Below are 16,646 nucleotides of genomic sequence, written 5' to 3'. Positions count from 1 at the left end.
AGAGGTTCAGGTTTGGGGAGGGGTTTGTCAGGTGAGTTAGGCTGTTGTATGAGGTCCCGATGGCGAGTGTGGCCACAAATAGGATGAGGTCCGAGTACTTTCGGTTGCACCGAGGGACGAGACAGGGGTGTCCCCTGTCCCCCCTGCTCTTCGCACAGGCGATTGAATCCCTGGCTATGGCACTGAGAGAGTCGAGGAACTGGAGGGAGTTGGTGCGGGGTGGGGAGGAGCATAGGGTGTCGCTTTATGCGGACGACCTGCTGCTGTATGTGGCGGACCCGGTGGGAGGAATGCCAGAGGTAATGAGGATCCTTAGGGAATTCGGGGACTTTTCGGGGTACAAGATCAATATGGGGAAGAGCGAGCTGTTCGTAGTTCAGCTAGGGGACCAGGAGAGGGGGATTGGCGTGCTCCCACTAGAAAGGGCGGAGAGGAGCTTCAGATATTTGGGGGTCCAGGTGGCCAGGAGCTGGGGGGCCCTGCATAGGCTTAACTTTACAAGGCTGGTGGAGCAAATGGAGGAGGAGTTCAAGAGGTGGGACGCATTGCCGCTGTCCTTGGCGGGTAGGGTGCAGTCAATCAAAATGACGGTGCTCCCAAGGTTTTTGTTCCTGTTCCAGTGCCTCCCCGTGTTTATCCCGAAGGCTTTTTTCAGGCTGGTTAACAGGAGTATAATGGGGTTTGTGTGGGCGCGAGGGACTCAGAGGGTGAGAAGGGTGTTCCTGGAGCGGAGTAGAGATAGGGGGGGGGGGGCTGGCGTTGCCCAGCCTCTGTGGGTACTACTGGGCCGCCAATGCGACGATGGTGCGCAAGTGGGTGATGGAGGGGGAGGGTGCTGCATGGAAGAGTCTGGAGACGGCGTCCTGTGTGGGCACGGGTCTGGGGGCGCTGACAACGGCGCCGCTGCCGCTCCCTCCAAAGAGGTATACCACGAGCCCGGTGGTGGTGGCGGCCCTCAAAATTTGGGGGCAGTGTAGACGACATAGGGTGGATGTTGGGGCCTCGGCGTGGACCCCATTACGGGGGAACCACCGGTTCGGCCCAGGACGAACAGGTGGAGGGTTTTCGGGGTGGCACAGGGCAGGGATACGAAACCTGGGGGACCTGTTTGTGGACGGGAAGCTGGAGGAGAAGTATGGGCTCGCCCCGGGGAACACCTTCAGGTACTTACAGGTAAGGGCGTTTGCCAGACGGCAGGTGGTGGAATTCCCGCGGCTACTGCCACACACAGTACAGGACAGGGTGCTCTCGGGGGGTGGGTGGGAGTGGGGAAGATCTCGGAAACTTACCAGGTGATGCAGGAGGAGGAGGCCTCGGTGGTGTTGAAAGGTAAGTGGGAGGAGGAGTTGGGAGAGGAGATCGAAGAGGGGACGTGGGCAAATGCCCTAGAGAGGGTGAATTCTTCCTCTTGAGGCTCAGCCTCATACAGTTTAAGGTGCTGCACAGGGCACACATGCCCGGGACAAGGATGAGCCACTTTTTTGGGGGTGAGGACAGGTGTGTGAAGTGCTCAGGGAGCACAGCAAATCACACCCATATGTTCTGGGCATGCCCAGCACTGGAGGAATTTTGGAAGGACATGGTGAGGACAGTAGGATCCAGGGTCAGACCGGGCTGGGGGCTCGCAATATTTGGGGTGGCAGAGGAGCCGGGAGTGCAGGAGGCGAAAGAGGCAGGAATTCTGGCCTTTGCGTCCCTGGTAGCCCAGCAAAGGATTCTCCTTCAGTGGAAAGATGCGAGGCCCCCAAGCGTGGAATCCTGGATCAGCGATATGGCAGAGTTCATTAAATTGGAGAGGGTGAAATTCGCCTTGAGAGGGTCGGTACAAGGGTTCTTTAGGCGGTGGCAACCGTTCTTAGACTTTCTGGCAGAATGATAGACATTGGTCAATGGCAGCAGCAGCTTGGCTGGTTTAACTTTACTTTATTTTTGTTTATGGTATTTACACTGGAGGGTCTGTATGCACCTGTTGTGTTAAGTCGGGGTCTTAATGTTAATTTATTATTTATGTACAGGGGGGGGGGGGGGGTTGCTTTTTTAGATTGTGTTTTGTACTTAACCCTGTTGGGTTCTTTTTTCTTTCTCATTTTGTTGTTGATATTTTATGAAAATCTTTAATAAAAATTATTTAAAAAAAAAAAAAAGAACTTTGTTGTCCTATCTATATTTAAAGATTTTTGTTAAAAATTTAATCTATATGCAAGATAATCACAAAGCATGATGGATAACCTCAGCTGAATGCAAGTTAAACTTTTATATAAGTGATATGAAATGCAGGGAAGCGAGGTAAAATTAATTCAATTAGTGTAAAACTTTACTGAAAATGCTTTAAATTATGAACAGCCTCAGGCAAACCTCCGACCCTTCTTCCAATAAAAGACTGTAAATATACTGAATCTGTTGAGTGACCAGTGAGCCACAGCAACAGCAAGAGGTGTGGTATAAGAGCTGTGAAAGACAAAAAGCATGAATTGCACAGAGCAAGATTATCAAGGAAGTGAATCTGAAGCCCTGCAAACAACAGGGCATGGTCTGTAACTAGTCTGAACTGAAAGTCAACTTTTAGATCAGCTCTCCTAATTTAGTCTGTAATTGTAGCTGACCCAAGACCTACAATTAAGTTAAAGCAAATCCCGGATGTTACATTTCCAAATTTCCTTCCCTCTCCAGAGTATATCTGACCTCTGCTTAGAGCTCCTCTACGACATGTTACTCTTTAAACTTGGGAAAACACTGAAAGCTCTGCTAATGTTTGCACAGCAAAAACATGTGCACATTTTTCAGGAATTTTTTCAAACTTAAAGGGTATATTCCACAGTACTGCTTTATTATTCGATGGGCAACAAAGGGAAATATCTATCATCATTCAGCCTCTGCAGAGGGAGCACTTTGTTTAGAACGAACGAACATACAAGGGATTTGTAAATTGGGTCCGGTTGTTATATCAGGCACCGGTGGCAATTGCAAGGACAAACTGGGTTTGATCAGAATATTTTAGTCTCTGCCAGGGAACGAGACAGGGGTGCCACTCTCCCCACTACTGTTTGTCCTGGCCATAGAGCCTTTAGCAATGGCACTGCGGGCATCGCACATTTGGCAGGGGATAGTGAGAGGGAGGGGGTGAAGCATAGGGTCTCACTCTATGCGGATAACTTGCTCCTTTATATAACAGACCCGCTGGGGGGGATTGCAGGAATTGTGGGGCTACTGGAAGAATTTGGCCGGTTCTCAGGTTACAAGCTGAATATGGGTAAGAGTGAGTTTTTTGTGATCCACGCTCGAGGGCAAGAGAAGAGACTGAGGGAGATGCCGTTCAAAGTGGTGGAAGGGAGTTTTAGGTACCTGGGGATTCAAGTGGCAAGGGACTGGGGTCAGCTCCATAAATTAAATTTGGGCAGGGTGATTGAACAAATGAAAGGGGACTTCCGTCAGTGGGATGTGCTCCCTCTGTCATTAGCGGGGAGGGTTCAGACTGTGAAAATGACAATGTGCCCAAGATTGCTGTACATGTTTCAGTGTCTTCCAATTATCGTGTAAGTTTGTAAACAAGAAAGGCATTTCTTAGGAAGATGAATACAGTGATCTCAGGTTTTGTATGGGCCAGGAAAGCCCCGAGAATGAAGAAGGTCCTTCTTGAGCAGGGAGGGGGGACTTGGCCCTTCTGAACTTTATTAATTACTACTGGGCGGTTAATATAACGATGGTTAGGAAATGCGTGGGGGGGGGGGGGGGGGGGTCGGTGTGGGTGGAGGTTTTTTTGAGGAGGTGGAAGAAATGTGTGGGAGAGAGAGAGACGTTTTGGCCTTTGCCTCCCTGGTGGCCCAAAGACGGATTCTGCTGGGATGGAGGGACTCGGAGCCTCCAAAGTCGGGTGTTCGGGTGAGTGACATGGTAGGGTTTCTTAGGCTAGAGAAACTGAAATTCACCTTAAGGGGTTCATTACAGGGGTTTGTTCAGAGCTGGCAGCCATTCAACAACTTCTTCAATGAGAACAGACCATCAGCAGGAGTGGGGGTAGGCAAGGAGGTGACGCATAAGGGCAGGGAATCTAATGTATGGGTAGTTAGGGTCTCGTGCTTGGGTGTGGGGATGTTATTGTGGGGTTTTTCTGTGTGATGGATTTCTTTGTTGTTTAAAATGTTAAAATTATAAATGCCTCAATAAAATATTTTCTTAAAGAAAAATAAAGTTCACATGCCACTGTTTTGCTCACTTAAAAAAAATAGAATGAACATACAAATTAGGAGTGGGAATAGGCCACTCAGCCCCTCGAGCCTGCTCCATCATTCAATTAGATTGAATGTGGCTTCAACCACATTCCTGCCTACCCCCTACATTTCACCCCTTGTTAATCTATCTAGTTCTACCTTAAAAATATTCAAAGATTCTTTCGCAAAAGCTATGGAAGGAGAGTTCCAAGGTCTCACAAACCTCATTTCTATCTTAAATGAGCGACCCCTTATTTATAAATCGTGGCCCTCAGAGTCTCCGACAAGAACATGGGTACTAGGAGCAAAAGTAGACGATACAACCCTTCAAGCCTGCTCCACCATTCAATCAGCGCTGATCTCTCATTGGTCTCAAATCCACCTCACTGCCTGTTCCCCAAATCCCTTTAACCCGTTTTTAAAAAATCAGAAATATATCTACCTCCTTTTTTAAACCATTTAATATTTCAGACTCCACTGCACTATGGGGCGAGTTCCATAACTTCACCACCATTTGCAAGACGTACTTCCTCCTCTTCTCAATTTTAAACCTACCACCTCTCAAACTGTATGTGTTCTGGATTGCCCGACAAGGGGGGAAACTTTTGGTCTTTATTGTCACAAGTAGGCTTACATTAACACTGCAATGATGTTATTGTGAAAAGCCCCTAGTCACCACATTCCGGCACCTGTTCGGGTACACAGTGGAAGAATTCAGAATGTCCAAATTACCTAACAGCACGTCTTTGGGACTTGTGGGAGGAAACCGGAGCACGCGGTGGAAACCCACGCAGACACAGGGAAAACGTGCAGACTCCACAGTGACCCAAGCCGGGATTCAAATCTGGGATCCTGGAGCTGTGAAGCAACAATGCTAACCACTATGCTACCATGGCCAAAGTGTTCAATTTCCCATATGTCAACCCTTTCATCCCCGGAATCAATCTGATGAACCTCCTCTGAACTGCCTCCATTGCCACATCCTTTCTCAAATAAGGAGACCAAAACGGTGCACAATATTCCAGATGCGGTCTTACCAACACCCTACACAATTGCAACAACACGCCTCTATTTTTATACTCCAGTCCTTTTGCAATAAACGCTAAAATTCGATTTGCCTTTTTTTAAAAAATAAACATTTTATTGAGGTATTTTTGGTATTGTAACAACAAAATAAACAATGTACATGAAACTATAAACAAAGTGCAAAAGCCGCCTCCCTTCCTTACAGGTCCCACCTTTATTAACCCCTACTCTAAGCTAAACTAACACCCCCCCCCCCCCCCCTTCTGCTAACAATTAATTTTCCGCGAAGAAGTCGATGAACGGTTGCCATCTCTGGGCGAACCCTAACACAGTGACCCTCTCAAAGTGAACTTGATTTTCTCCAAACAGAGAAAGCTAGCCATGTCCGATAGCCAGGTCTCCGGGGGCTTTGAGTCCCTTCAAGCTAATAGTATCCGTCTCCGGGCTACCAGGGAAGCAAAGGCTAGAACTTCTGCCTCCTTCTCCTCCTGGATTCCCGGGTCTTCCAGCCCGCCGGCAATTGCCACCTCTGGACTCAGTGCCACCCTTGTTTTTAACACCGTGGACATGACATCTGCAAACCCCTGCTAAAATCCCCTGAGCTTCCGACATGGCCAGAACATGTGGACATGGTTCGCTGGTCCTCCCGCACATTTTGCACACCTGTCTTCCACCCCAAAGAATCTGCTCATCCGGGCCACTGTCATGTGAGCTTACCACCCCAAAGAATCTGCCCATCTGGGCCACTGTCATGTGAGCTATTTGCCTTTTTAGTTACATGCTGTACCTGCATAATGACTTTCTGCGATTCATGAACAAAGACACCCAGATCCCTCTGCCAGACCCATTTTGAATCTGCTTTCCATTTCTTTCGGTCAAAATGGATAACCTCACACTTATCCACATTTTACTCCATCTGCCACATTTTGGTGCATTCTCCTAGCCTATCCATGTCCGTCTGTAAACTCTTCATCTCCTCTTCACCGCCTGCTTTCCCATCTAATTTAGTATAATCTGCGAACTTTGCTGTTACACTCTGTCCTTGCTTGCAGATCATTTATATAGATTGTAAACAGTTGAGGTCAGAGGACTGACCTCTGCGGCACCCAGTTAGTTACAGTTTGCCAGACAGAGAAGGACCCATTTGCTTTCTGTCAGTCAGCCAATCTTCAATCCAATCTAGTACTCTACCCCCAATTCCTTAGATTTTGCCTTTATGTCCTTTTTGACTTCCTTGTTTAGCCAAAGAATGTTTTTCACCCTTTTACAATTCCTCTTCCTCTCAGGAATATACTTTAATTGAGGTATTTAATATTTCCCTGAACCTCTGCTATTGTCCCTCAACTGTCCTACTCTCAATTATTTGCGCCCAGTCTACTTGGGCCAACTCTTTCCTCAGGCCTGTATAGTTGCCTCTGCCCAACGCTAAAACTCTAGTATGGCACTCAGTCTTCTCTCACTTAACCTGAATTTGAAATTCTAGCATGCTGCGACCATGCCTTCCAAGAGGATCCTTAACAACACGACTACTTATCAACCCTTCTTCGTTACATAATATTAAATTTACAATAGCGTGCTCCCTGGTTAGCTCCATAACATATTGGTCCAAGAAATAGTCCCTCATACACTCTATGAAATCCCTATTGAGGCTACCTTTGCCAATGTGATTAATCCAGTCAATATGCATGTTAAAATCACCCATGGTTACCCGTTGTGCCCTTGTCACAAGCCTTTATTATTTCTTGGTTTATACTATGCCCCATTTTGGTAGCATTGCTCGGGGGCCTGTAAATTACTCTTACCAAGGAGACTTTTTCCTTTAATTTTTATTTCCACTCAGATCGATTCAACATTTTGGCTTAGTGCCAATATAATTTCTTAATACGGCCTTGATGTCATCTTTAATCAATAAAACAACTCCACCTCCTGGCTACACTCCTGGAATACCGAGCTGCTTGGACATTCAACTCCCAGTCCCGGTCCTCCTACAACCATGTTTCAGTAATCCACCAAATCATACCCATGTGTCTCTATTTGTGACGTCAGCTCATTGACCTTATTCAGAATACCGCGTATATTTAGGTACAAGGTTTTTAAATATGTCCTACTGATTTCTTTCCCTTGCAGAAATTTCTTGTGCACTATGCTTTTTCACAAATTCTGACCTTCTTTATTCATCTCTGATAACATAGTCATCCCCAACTTTCACTCACGCATCATCTTAAGTTTCCTTTCCCCTCCGCAGAGAAAACATCCTTTCCACATCGACCCTGTCAATAAACCCCTCAGGAGCTTAAAGGTTTCAATCCAGTTGCCTCTTACTCTTCTGAACCAATCAACCTTTCCTCCGCCTATTCCTGATATTAGTTCGGTAAACTTTCTCTTAACTGCTTCGAATGCATTTACATCCTTTCTTAAATGAGTCCAATGCAGTCCACAATACTTCAGATTTTGTCTCATCAATGCCCTGTACAACTGAAGCATAACCCCCCATACCTTTGTAATCAATTCCCCATACAATAAATTACAACATTTTATTTGCTTTCCTAATCCCCTGCTGTACCCATATATTAGCCCGTGATTCATGAATAGGCACCCAGATCCCTCTGCCGTTGAGCTTTGCAATTTCTCACCATTTAGATAATAAACATCTCTTTTATTCTTCCTGCCAAAATGAACAATTTCATATTTGCCCACATTATACTTCATTTGCCAGATTTTTGTCTACTCAGCTTATGTCCTTTTGTAGCTTCCTTACGTCTGCTTCACAATTTCACAAACCTTTACGTTGTCAGCAAATTTAGCAGCCATACATTGTAAATGGTTGGGACCCCAGCACTGATCTCTGTGACATGCCACTCACCACATCTTGCCAACCAGAAAGATATTTATGCCAACTGTTTTCTCTTAGCTAGCCAATCTTCATTCATGCCAACATGTTATCGCCAACACCACGAGCTTGTGAGCCAACAATGAAAATTTTCTTATCATGATATCCAGTCACAATTTATAATCACTAATAATGACATTGCAACGGAAACTTCAAACAAGCTGCCTTCTCCCTAACTGACTTTAGCCACCAGATAAACCTTACAGCAAATATGTGGAATATACTTTTCCTTTAAGTAAAACAAAAAAGCCAGCACACATTTAGAAATTTAAAAAAACTATGAAGTAAATTATTTCAGTTCAATTAGGCAAAATTCTTACATTGCTGTACCGTGCAGGCGGCACAGTAGCACAGTTGCTTCGCCACTCCAGGGTCCCAGGTTTGACTCCCGGCTTGGGTCACTGGCTGTGCGGAGTCTCCACGTTCCATGTGTCTGCATGGGTTTCATCCCACAGTCCAAAGATGTGCAGGTTACGTGGATTGGCTATGCTAAATTACCCTTGGGTTAGGTGGGGTTACGGGGATTGGGTGGAGGTTTGGGCTTCAGTGGGGTGCTCTTTCCAAGAGCCAGTGCAGACTCGATGGGCCGAATGGCCTTCTCCTGCACTATAAATTCTATGAGTTAAAAAAAGGGAACATTTTATAGACACTGGCTACTCAAGAGCAGCCAGGTATTTGATTAATTGATATTCAAGAACAAGGTGGGTGGCACTGTGGTTAGCACTGCTGCCTCACGGCACTGAGGACCCAGGTTTGACACCAGCCCCAGGTCACGGTGTGGAATTTGCACATTCTCCCAGTGTTTGTGTGGGTCTCACCCCCACAACCCAAAAAGATGTACAGGCTAGATGGATTGGCCACGCTAACTTGCTCAATTGGAAAAAATAGAATTGGGCACTCTAAATTTTTAAAGAACAAGGGACAACTTGGTAGGTTTTTGGAAAATGGGTAAGAACAGATGTAAAAATTACTTGGATTCTGTAATGTCTTACAGTCTTATTTTATTTTAAAGGTCCCTCTTTACTGATATCATTTTTTAATCTCCTGAATCAAGTATTTTGTATAGATTTCTCTGTACCTGAGCTCCTCCCAGCTCAATTTCTATAATAGCTGGTACTGTATGTCATGTCCCCCAATAGCCATAACCCCTCAATCAACTTTCCACTATGACACACTGTAGTCTCACCTTCCATTTATTCCGAAATCCCTACACAGTACTTCCAAATTTCATATTAACCATCCTATTATTCTGAAATTCAAAAGATAATCTACATTTCCATTCCCCAAGATTTCTACATGCCTCAAAATGAACTCAGTAAAATTAGTAGGTGCAATAATGGCAGAAAATATGACATATAATGTCCTGGAACAAAGTAGCACCAAATTTCTGTACTGTAGCCTGTGATAACATAACTAGACCAGTAACCTGGAGGTTTTTAGTTCAATGCACCCCACAAAATACATCTGGTCATTCGCAACTAGTACAGGAAAAATAAAAAATGGTGCTAGGGGCCTCAGCAGGCTACTTCTAGCTGAAGATGTTTGCAAATGCCAGATTTGACTTCTGTACTTACACCATGGGATGTTCATGGAGCCTCCTATCATTATTATCTGTTTAACCATGCACTAACATTCAAGACTGGTTGTGCCAGGACTGCAGTTGGTTGTGGGATTGCTTATTTCTAGCATGCTGCTTCTGCATGCATGTATTCTTGTGTTGTGGTTTCAATATACCACAAATGAGATTGACTCATTTTTAAGTACATCTGTGATGTTGTTCCTGGCACCTTCTTCTACAATTATTGAGCCGGGGTTGCCCCCGAGTTTGATGGCAATGGTAGAGTGGGGAATATGCCAGGCCATGAGGCCAACAGATAGTCGTTGAAAATAATTCTGTTGGTCACAAAAACTCATGGATGCCCAGTTTTGAGTGACTAGATCTGTCTCATTTAGCACTATGGTATTGTCACAGACACTTGCCAGCGGAGTGGACATAGTCTGCTGGATGGATGGAATACGTTTCAACCTCAATCGGTTGAAATCCAAGAAGAAAATGATACAGATCACACTTAAGCGTGCGGATGACATTGCCATCTCCATTCTCTCAGAAGAGAATCTCCAAGCTCTGCTTGACACCTTTGTGGAAGTATATCAAGAATCAGTCTTGGTCTCAACCTCAAGGCAAAATCCTTTACCAATCTGTCCCAGGGCAAGATCCGGTCTCTCCCTCCATCAAGATCAATACAGAAACCGTACCAAACAGGAAACATTTCCCCTAACTGGAGAGCCACCCCTCATCTAAGGCTGGCATTGATGCAGAGATCTAAGATCGTATACAATCTGTGAGCAGCTCCTTTGGACGCCTAAGGACATCTGTGCTGACACCAAGGTCTCATGTACAAGGCCTCCCAACTCTGATTAGTAAGTTTGCGGATGACACAAAGGTTGGTGGAATTGTGAATAGCGATGAGGACTGTCAGAGGATACAACAGGATTTAGATCGTTTGGAGACTTTGGGTGGCGAGATGGCAGATGGAGTTTAATCCGGACAAACGTGAGGTAATGCATTTTGGAAGGTCTAATACAGGTAGGGAATATACAGTGAATGGTAGAACCCTCAACAGTATTGAAAGTCAGAGAGATCTAGGTGTACATGTCCACTGGTCACTGAAAGTGGCAACACAGGTGGAGAAGGTAGTCAAGAAGGCATACGGCAAGCTTGTCTTCATTGGCCGGGGCATTTAGTATAAAAATCGGCAAGTCATGTTGCAGCAGTATAGAACCTTAGTTAGGCCACACTTGGAGTATAGTGTTCAATTCTGGTCGCCACAATCAGAAGGATGTGGAGGCTTTAGAGAGGGTCCAGAAGAGATTTACCAGAATGTTGCCTGTATGGAGGGCATTAGCCATGAGGAGCGGTTGAATAAACCCGGTTTGTTCTCACTGGAACGAAGGAGGTTGAGGGGCGACCTGATAGAGGTCTACAAAATTATGAGGGGCATTGACAGAGTGGACAGTCAGAGACTTTTTCCCAGGGTAGAGGGGTCAAATACTAGGGGGCATAGGTTTAAGATGCGAGGGGCAAGGTTTAGAGGAGATGTACGAAGCAAGTTTTTTTTTTTTTATATATATACAGAGGGTAGTGGGTGCCTGGAACTTGCTGCCCGAGGTGGTGGAAGCAGGGACGATCGTGATGTTTAAGGGGCATCTTGACAAATACATGAAGAGGATGGGATTAGAGGGATACGGACCTCGGAAGTGTAGAAGATTTTAGTTTAGACGGGCAGCATGGTCGACGCAGGCTTGGAGCGCCGAAGGGCCTGTTCCTGTGCTGTGCTTTTCTTTGTACTTTGTACTTCTTTAACTCTTCTATGCGGCTCAGAAACTTAAGACTACGTACAGATGCCACCTAAAGGCCCTGGAGATGTACCATCAATGTTTTCCAAGATGGATTCTCCGTATTAGCTGGGAGCACAGGTGTACTAGCATCAACGTCCTTGAAGGAGCCAAGAGCACCAGCATCAAGGCCATGATCATCCTAAACCAACTCCGCTGTGCCAGCCATGTGCTTAGGATGTCAAGAGTCCTGACTGCCAAAGCAAATGTTCTTCACCGAGCACAAGGAAAGCTGCAAACAAAAGGAGGACAAGAAAGTGCTTCAAAAACAGCCTGAATGCTTACGTCAAGAAATGCAACCTAGACGCCAATGCCTGGGAGACCTGTGCTCAGAAAAGACCGACTTGGAAGAACCTCTGATTGAAGGGACACACATCTTTGAGGACACCCTATGGCAAGAGAAGACCTGGAAAAGGAGCCCAAGAAAAGAATACCAGCGATCTCGAGTCCAAGGGCTGATCTCACCTTCCAAAAATATCCGCCAAGTGTGTGGTCAAAGATATGGCTCTAGGGTTGGGCTCATCAGAATCCATAGAATCCATGACCAGTAACAGAGTTTCTTAGGTGGACAATCACTCTCGTTAGCGAGTGATCACCGAAGAAAATGAGTGTCACAGAACACAATGCAGTGTCCTCAGCGTGAAGATGAGATGTAATCGCCATACGGGCTACTTGGTGGCTGTGCGCATCAATCCTGTCATGGACAGATGCGTCTGCGACAGAGATTGGGTTTTCCCTCGTGTTGGTTCTCAATACCTCCTGCAGGAGCAGTCTGGCAGCCAATGTCCTTCAGGACTCAACCAGCTCAGTCAGCAGTAATGTCACTGAGCCACGCTTGGTAATGGGCATTCGAAGTTCCCACCCAGTGTATGCTTTCTGTGCCTTTTCTACCCTCCGTGTTTCTCTCAAGTGGTTTCAATATGGAGGAGTACTGATACATCAGCTGAGGATGGTAGAGAGTAACCAGCAGGAGGTTTCCTTACTCATGTCTCACCTTATACCATGAGATTCCATGGGATTTGGAGGCAATTTTCAGGGCACCCAGGGCCACTCCCTCCTGCCTGTATCCCAGTGTGCTGCCACCTCTGGTGGGTCAGACCTGCCTGTGGGACTGGACATACCCCGGGATAGTGATGCAACACTAGCTTAAAGTCTGCAGGGATGACTGAAAGACATTGTTCTGATAGAAGATGTCAAACTGTTGCTCGACTAATCTGTGGACCAACTCTCCCAATTTGGGTACATCGCACATGTTAGTGACGCGACCGTTTCAGGATTTACTGGGTTGTGAGCCTCTTTGTCGTATCTGGTGCCTCAATCAGCTGGGTGGTCCATTCGGTTTTATTCTTAGTCTTTTTCATAGTGCTTTGGTACAACCGTGTGACTTGCTTGGCCATTTCCAATAGAAGCTCACAATTAACCACACTGCTCATGAGTCACATGACATCATAAGTGTAGATGGGTTCCTTCCCCAAGGACATTAGCCAATTTGATACGTTTTTATGCTAATCTAGTAGTTTCATGGTCACCATTAATAATACTGGTGTTTTATCCCAGATTTATTTAATTAACTGAACTTTCCTCAGCTGCCCTGGTGGGATTTGAATTCATGTCATTATCATTAGTACAGGGCTCTGGATTATTAATATAAAAACAGAAAATGCTGGAAAACGCAGCAGGTCTGGCAGCATCTGGATGGATAAACAGCATTTATGTTTCAAGTCTGTATGACTCTTCTTCAGATCTGGATTGTTACTTCAGTAACATAATCACTATGCTACCATATATTTTGAAATCTGCATCTGTTGGACTTAAGGGAGCAGAGATGAGGGTCATACGGGAAGAATAGTCATGATGGCTATAATGGTGTTAATGAGGACTGGGGCATCAAAGATGGCTAAGCAGATCTGCAGCTACAGAAATGTTGTGAATAGAGGGCCAAAGGCCAGCCCAGCAGGGAATTTGAAAGCACAATACTAAATTAATTGGAAGAGCACTTTTCCCTGACACAGACACAAAAGGAAATAGGGTAAGATGAATAACCAGCCTACTTTCAAGATTTTAATTGCTGGACTATGTATGATATTTCTAAATGTGGTGATTGATCAACCGGTTTTCCAATTTGTAAATAACTTTGATTAATTTCAAATTATTCATGTGAGGTTATTAAAAAGATAACTACAAGCAACATGGTAGCACAGTGGCTAGCACTGCTGCCTCACAGCACCTGGGACTCTGGTTTGAAATTGACAATGGCTTTCCTGGAGGCGTGAGCATCACTTTCCTATCTCACCAAATCTTGAAGGATGGGAACCATCCAAGTTAATAGAGACTGTTAAATGGTTAATTATCTTGGCTAGTTACCAATAGATGGAACTGTGCTCCCAGACCTGGCCTCACCCTATACCTAGTATGGAAGTAAGATTTGACCAGTTGAGAGAACAACCATTTCAAGCTTTGATCCGTATAAAAGTTTGTCTGAGAACAGCCATTTTGTGCAGAGAACCCAGCAGACCTCTCTAAGACTTTTTTGGTCCACAATTCTCAGCTGGATTAACTGTGAATAGCATGAGAGAGGTGGATTTTTCCCTGCCAATGGGAATCATAGAGGAAGTTGTCCAGCAATCATCAATGTTCTGCTAAAAAAGGAACCCAGGCAGTCTTCCAAGTGTTGTACCAACAGAGCCAGTAGAGAAAAGGGACCTTCACTTGCTGCCCAAACCTGCTGAGTCCACCTGCAAAGGCAACCTCTAACTATTCGACTATAGAAGTCATTACAGCACCACTATTAATTGTAAGCGATGAGTGTGCAACAATATCTTAAAGGACTAAATTGAATTTCATCCAAGTATCTTTTATCCTTATTTGCATTTAATCTTTGCATGTATTTTGTTAGTAACTTTATTTCTACTTAAGTAACATACAGCAGCATTTTGTAAAAAGATAATCTTTTCTCGTTTATTATTGAATCACTCACACATTAGAAAGAGGGCTACATACAAACACACACAAATTCGTAGCTTACTACTGGCCACTTTGAGGAAACAGCTTTTGTGTGGTTGTATCAAAAATGCACAGCAGAAAGACCAGATGCAAACCTCTCTTCATAATTTCCCATTTTGAATTTTCCAACAATGTCATGCCAAGTACCTGGTCACATTTTGATACAAGGACATCCTGAGTGTCAGCAGGAAAGGGAAATCAAAAGCATGTTAACTTGACTGCTTTCTTGCATCCGCATGCGATTGATTATAGTTGTAACTGACAGAGGTCTATAAGTAGGTGTTGAGGCATTGCTCCAGTCGGTAAAGTGCATAGAGAAGCAGCAGGTAGAAAAAAAGATCAATACTGAATTCAAGATCAATACATCAACCAAAACAATAATTTATTCACAATTATCTTCATAATCTAAAACGAAAATTTTACTAAGCTTCTGTACCTCTTTGCACTTCCTCATTTCCACAACAAATTGCATCCTTCAACTGTTCAATCCTTATTTGGCATGACATAATCTTCCATCTCTGAAAATAAGATCGAATTTATTATTACATTGTTAAAGTATAGTTGTGGACTTCAAGGTGGCAGATCAAATCAAACACGAGATGTAACTGCTCAACATAGAAAATAGGAGTGGGCCATTTGGCTCTTGAAAATGAAAATCGCTTATTGTCACAAGTAGGCTTCAAATGAAGTTACTGTGAAAAGCCCCTAGTCGCCACATTCCGGCGCCTGTTCGGGGAGGCTGTTACGGGCTGTTCGAGCCTGCTCCGCCATTCATTATGATCATGGCCGATCATCCAACTCAGTAACTTGTTCCCGCTTTCCCCCCCATATCCTTTGACCCCTTTAGTCCCAAGGGCTACATCTAACTAATTGAAAAGATACAATGTTTTGGCCTCAACTGCTTTCTGTGGCAGCAATTGCATAGGTTCACCACTCCCTGTGTGAAGAAGTTTCTCCTCATCTCTGTCCTAAATATCCTTAGACTGTGACCCCTGGTTCTGGGCTACCCTGCCACCAGGAACATCCTTCCTGCATCTACCCTGTCTAGTCCTGTTAGAATTTAACAGGTTTCTAGGAAACCCCTCATTCTTCAAAACTCCAGCAAATATAATCCTAACCAATTCAATCTCATCTCATATCACAGAATAATACAGTATAGAAGAGGCCTTTTGGCCCATCAAGTCTGCACCAACACATGAAAGACAGCTGACCTGCCTAAATATCCTTGCACTGTGATGGCCAACATACCTTTTTTATTCTTTACTGCCTGCTGCACCTGTGTGCTTACTTTCAGCGACTGGTGTACAAGCAACCTAGGTACCGCTGCACATTCCCCTCTCTCAATCTACAGCCATTCAGATAATAATCTATCTTCCTGTTTTTGCTACCAAAGTGGATAATCTCACATTTATCTATTTATACTGCATCTGCCATGCATTTTCCCACTCACTCAAATCACATTGAAGCATTTCTGCATTCTCCTCACAGCTTACCCGCCCATCCAGCTTTGTGTCATCTGCAAATTTAGAGATATGATATTTAGTTCCCTCATCTAAATCATTAATATATATTGTGAACAGCTGGGGTCCTAGCACAGATCCCTGCTGTACCCCATCAGTTACTGCCTGCCATTTGGAAAAATAACCGTTTATTCCTAAATTTGCTTCCTGCCTGCCAACCATCTCAATACACTAGCCCTAATCCAATGTCCTTAAATTTTACATGCTAATCTCGTATGTGGGCCTTTGTCGAAAGCCTTCTGAAAGTCCAAATAAATGACATCATTGGTTCCCCCTCATCAACTCTACTATTTGCACTCGCAAAGAATTCCAGTAGATTTGCCAAGCAGGATTTCCCGTTCGTAAATCCATGCTGACTGTCTGATTCGGCCACTGTTTTCCAAGTGCTAGGGTCATAGATTCTGCTATTGAATCTTTTATAATGGACTCTAGTATTATCCCCACTGCTAACATCAGGCTGACTGGTTTATAATTCCCCATTTTCTCTCTACCTCCCTTTTTAAATAGCGGTGTTACATTAGCTATCCTCCAACCTATAGGAACTATTCCAGAGTCGATAGAATCTTTGGAGATGACCACCAATGCATCCTATTTCTTAGCTCT

General features: G+C 44.7%; 1 protein-coding gene across 1 annotated transcript in view; it reads right to left on the bottom strand.

The window, feature by feature from the left end:
- Positions 1-16,646, bottom strand: part of atg14 (autophagy related 14) — a 72,812-nt gene that overhangs the window by 46,961 nt on the left and 9,205 nt on the right. The window contains exon 4 of the mRNA XM_072489697.1: positions 14,960-15,041. Coding sequence (XP_072345798.1) covers positions 14,960-15,041 — 82 coding nt within the window. The remainder of the gene's footprint in view (positions 1-14,959; positions 15,042-16,646) is intronic.

The sequence above is a fragment of the Scyliorhinus torazame genome, chromosome 2, assembly GCF_047496885.1.
Source record: "Scyliorhinus torazame isolate Kashiwa2021f chromosome 2, sScyTor2.1, whole genome shotgun sequence".
Lineage (NCBI taxonomy): Eukaryota > Metazoa > Chordata > Chondrichthyes > Carcharhiniformes > Scyliorhinidae > Scyliorhinus > Scyliorhinus torazame.
The sequence above is the reverse complement of the archived record's forward strand: the minus strand, read 5'-3'. Positions and strand labels throughout refer to the sequence as shown.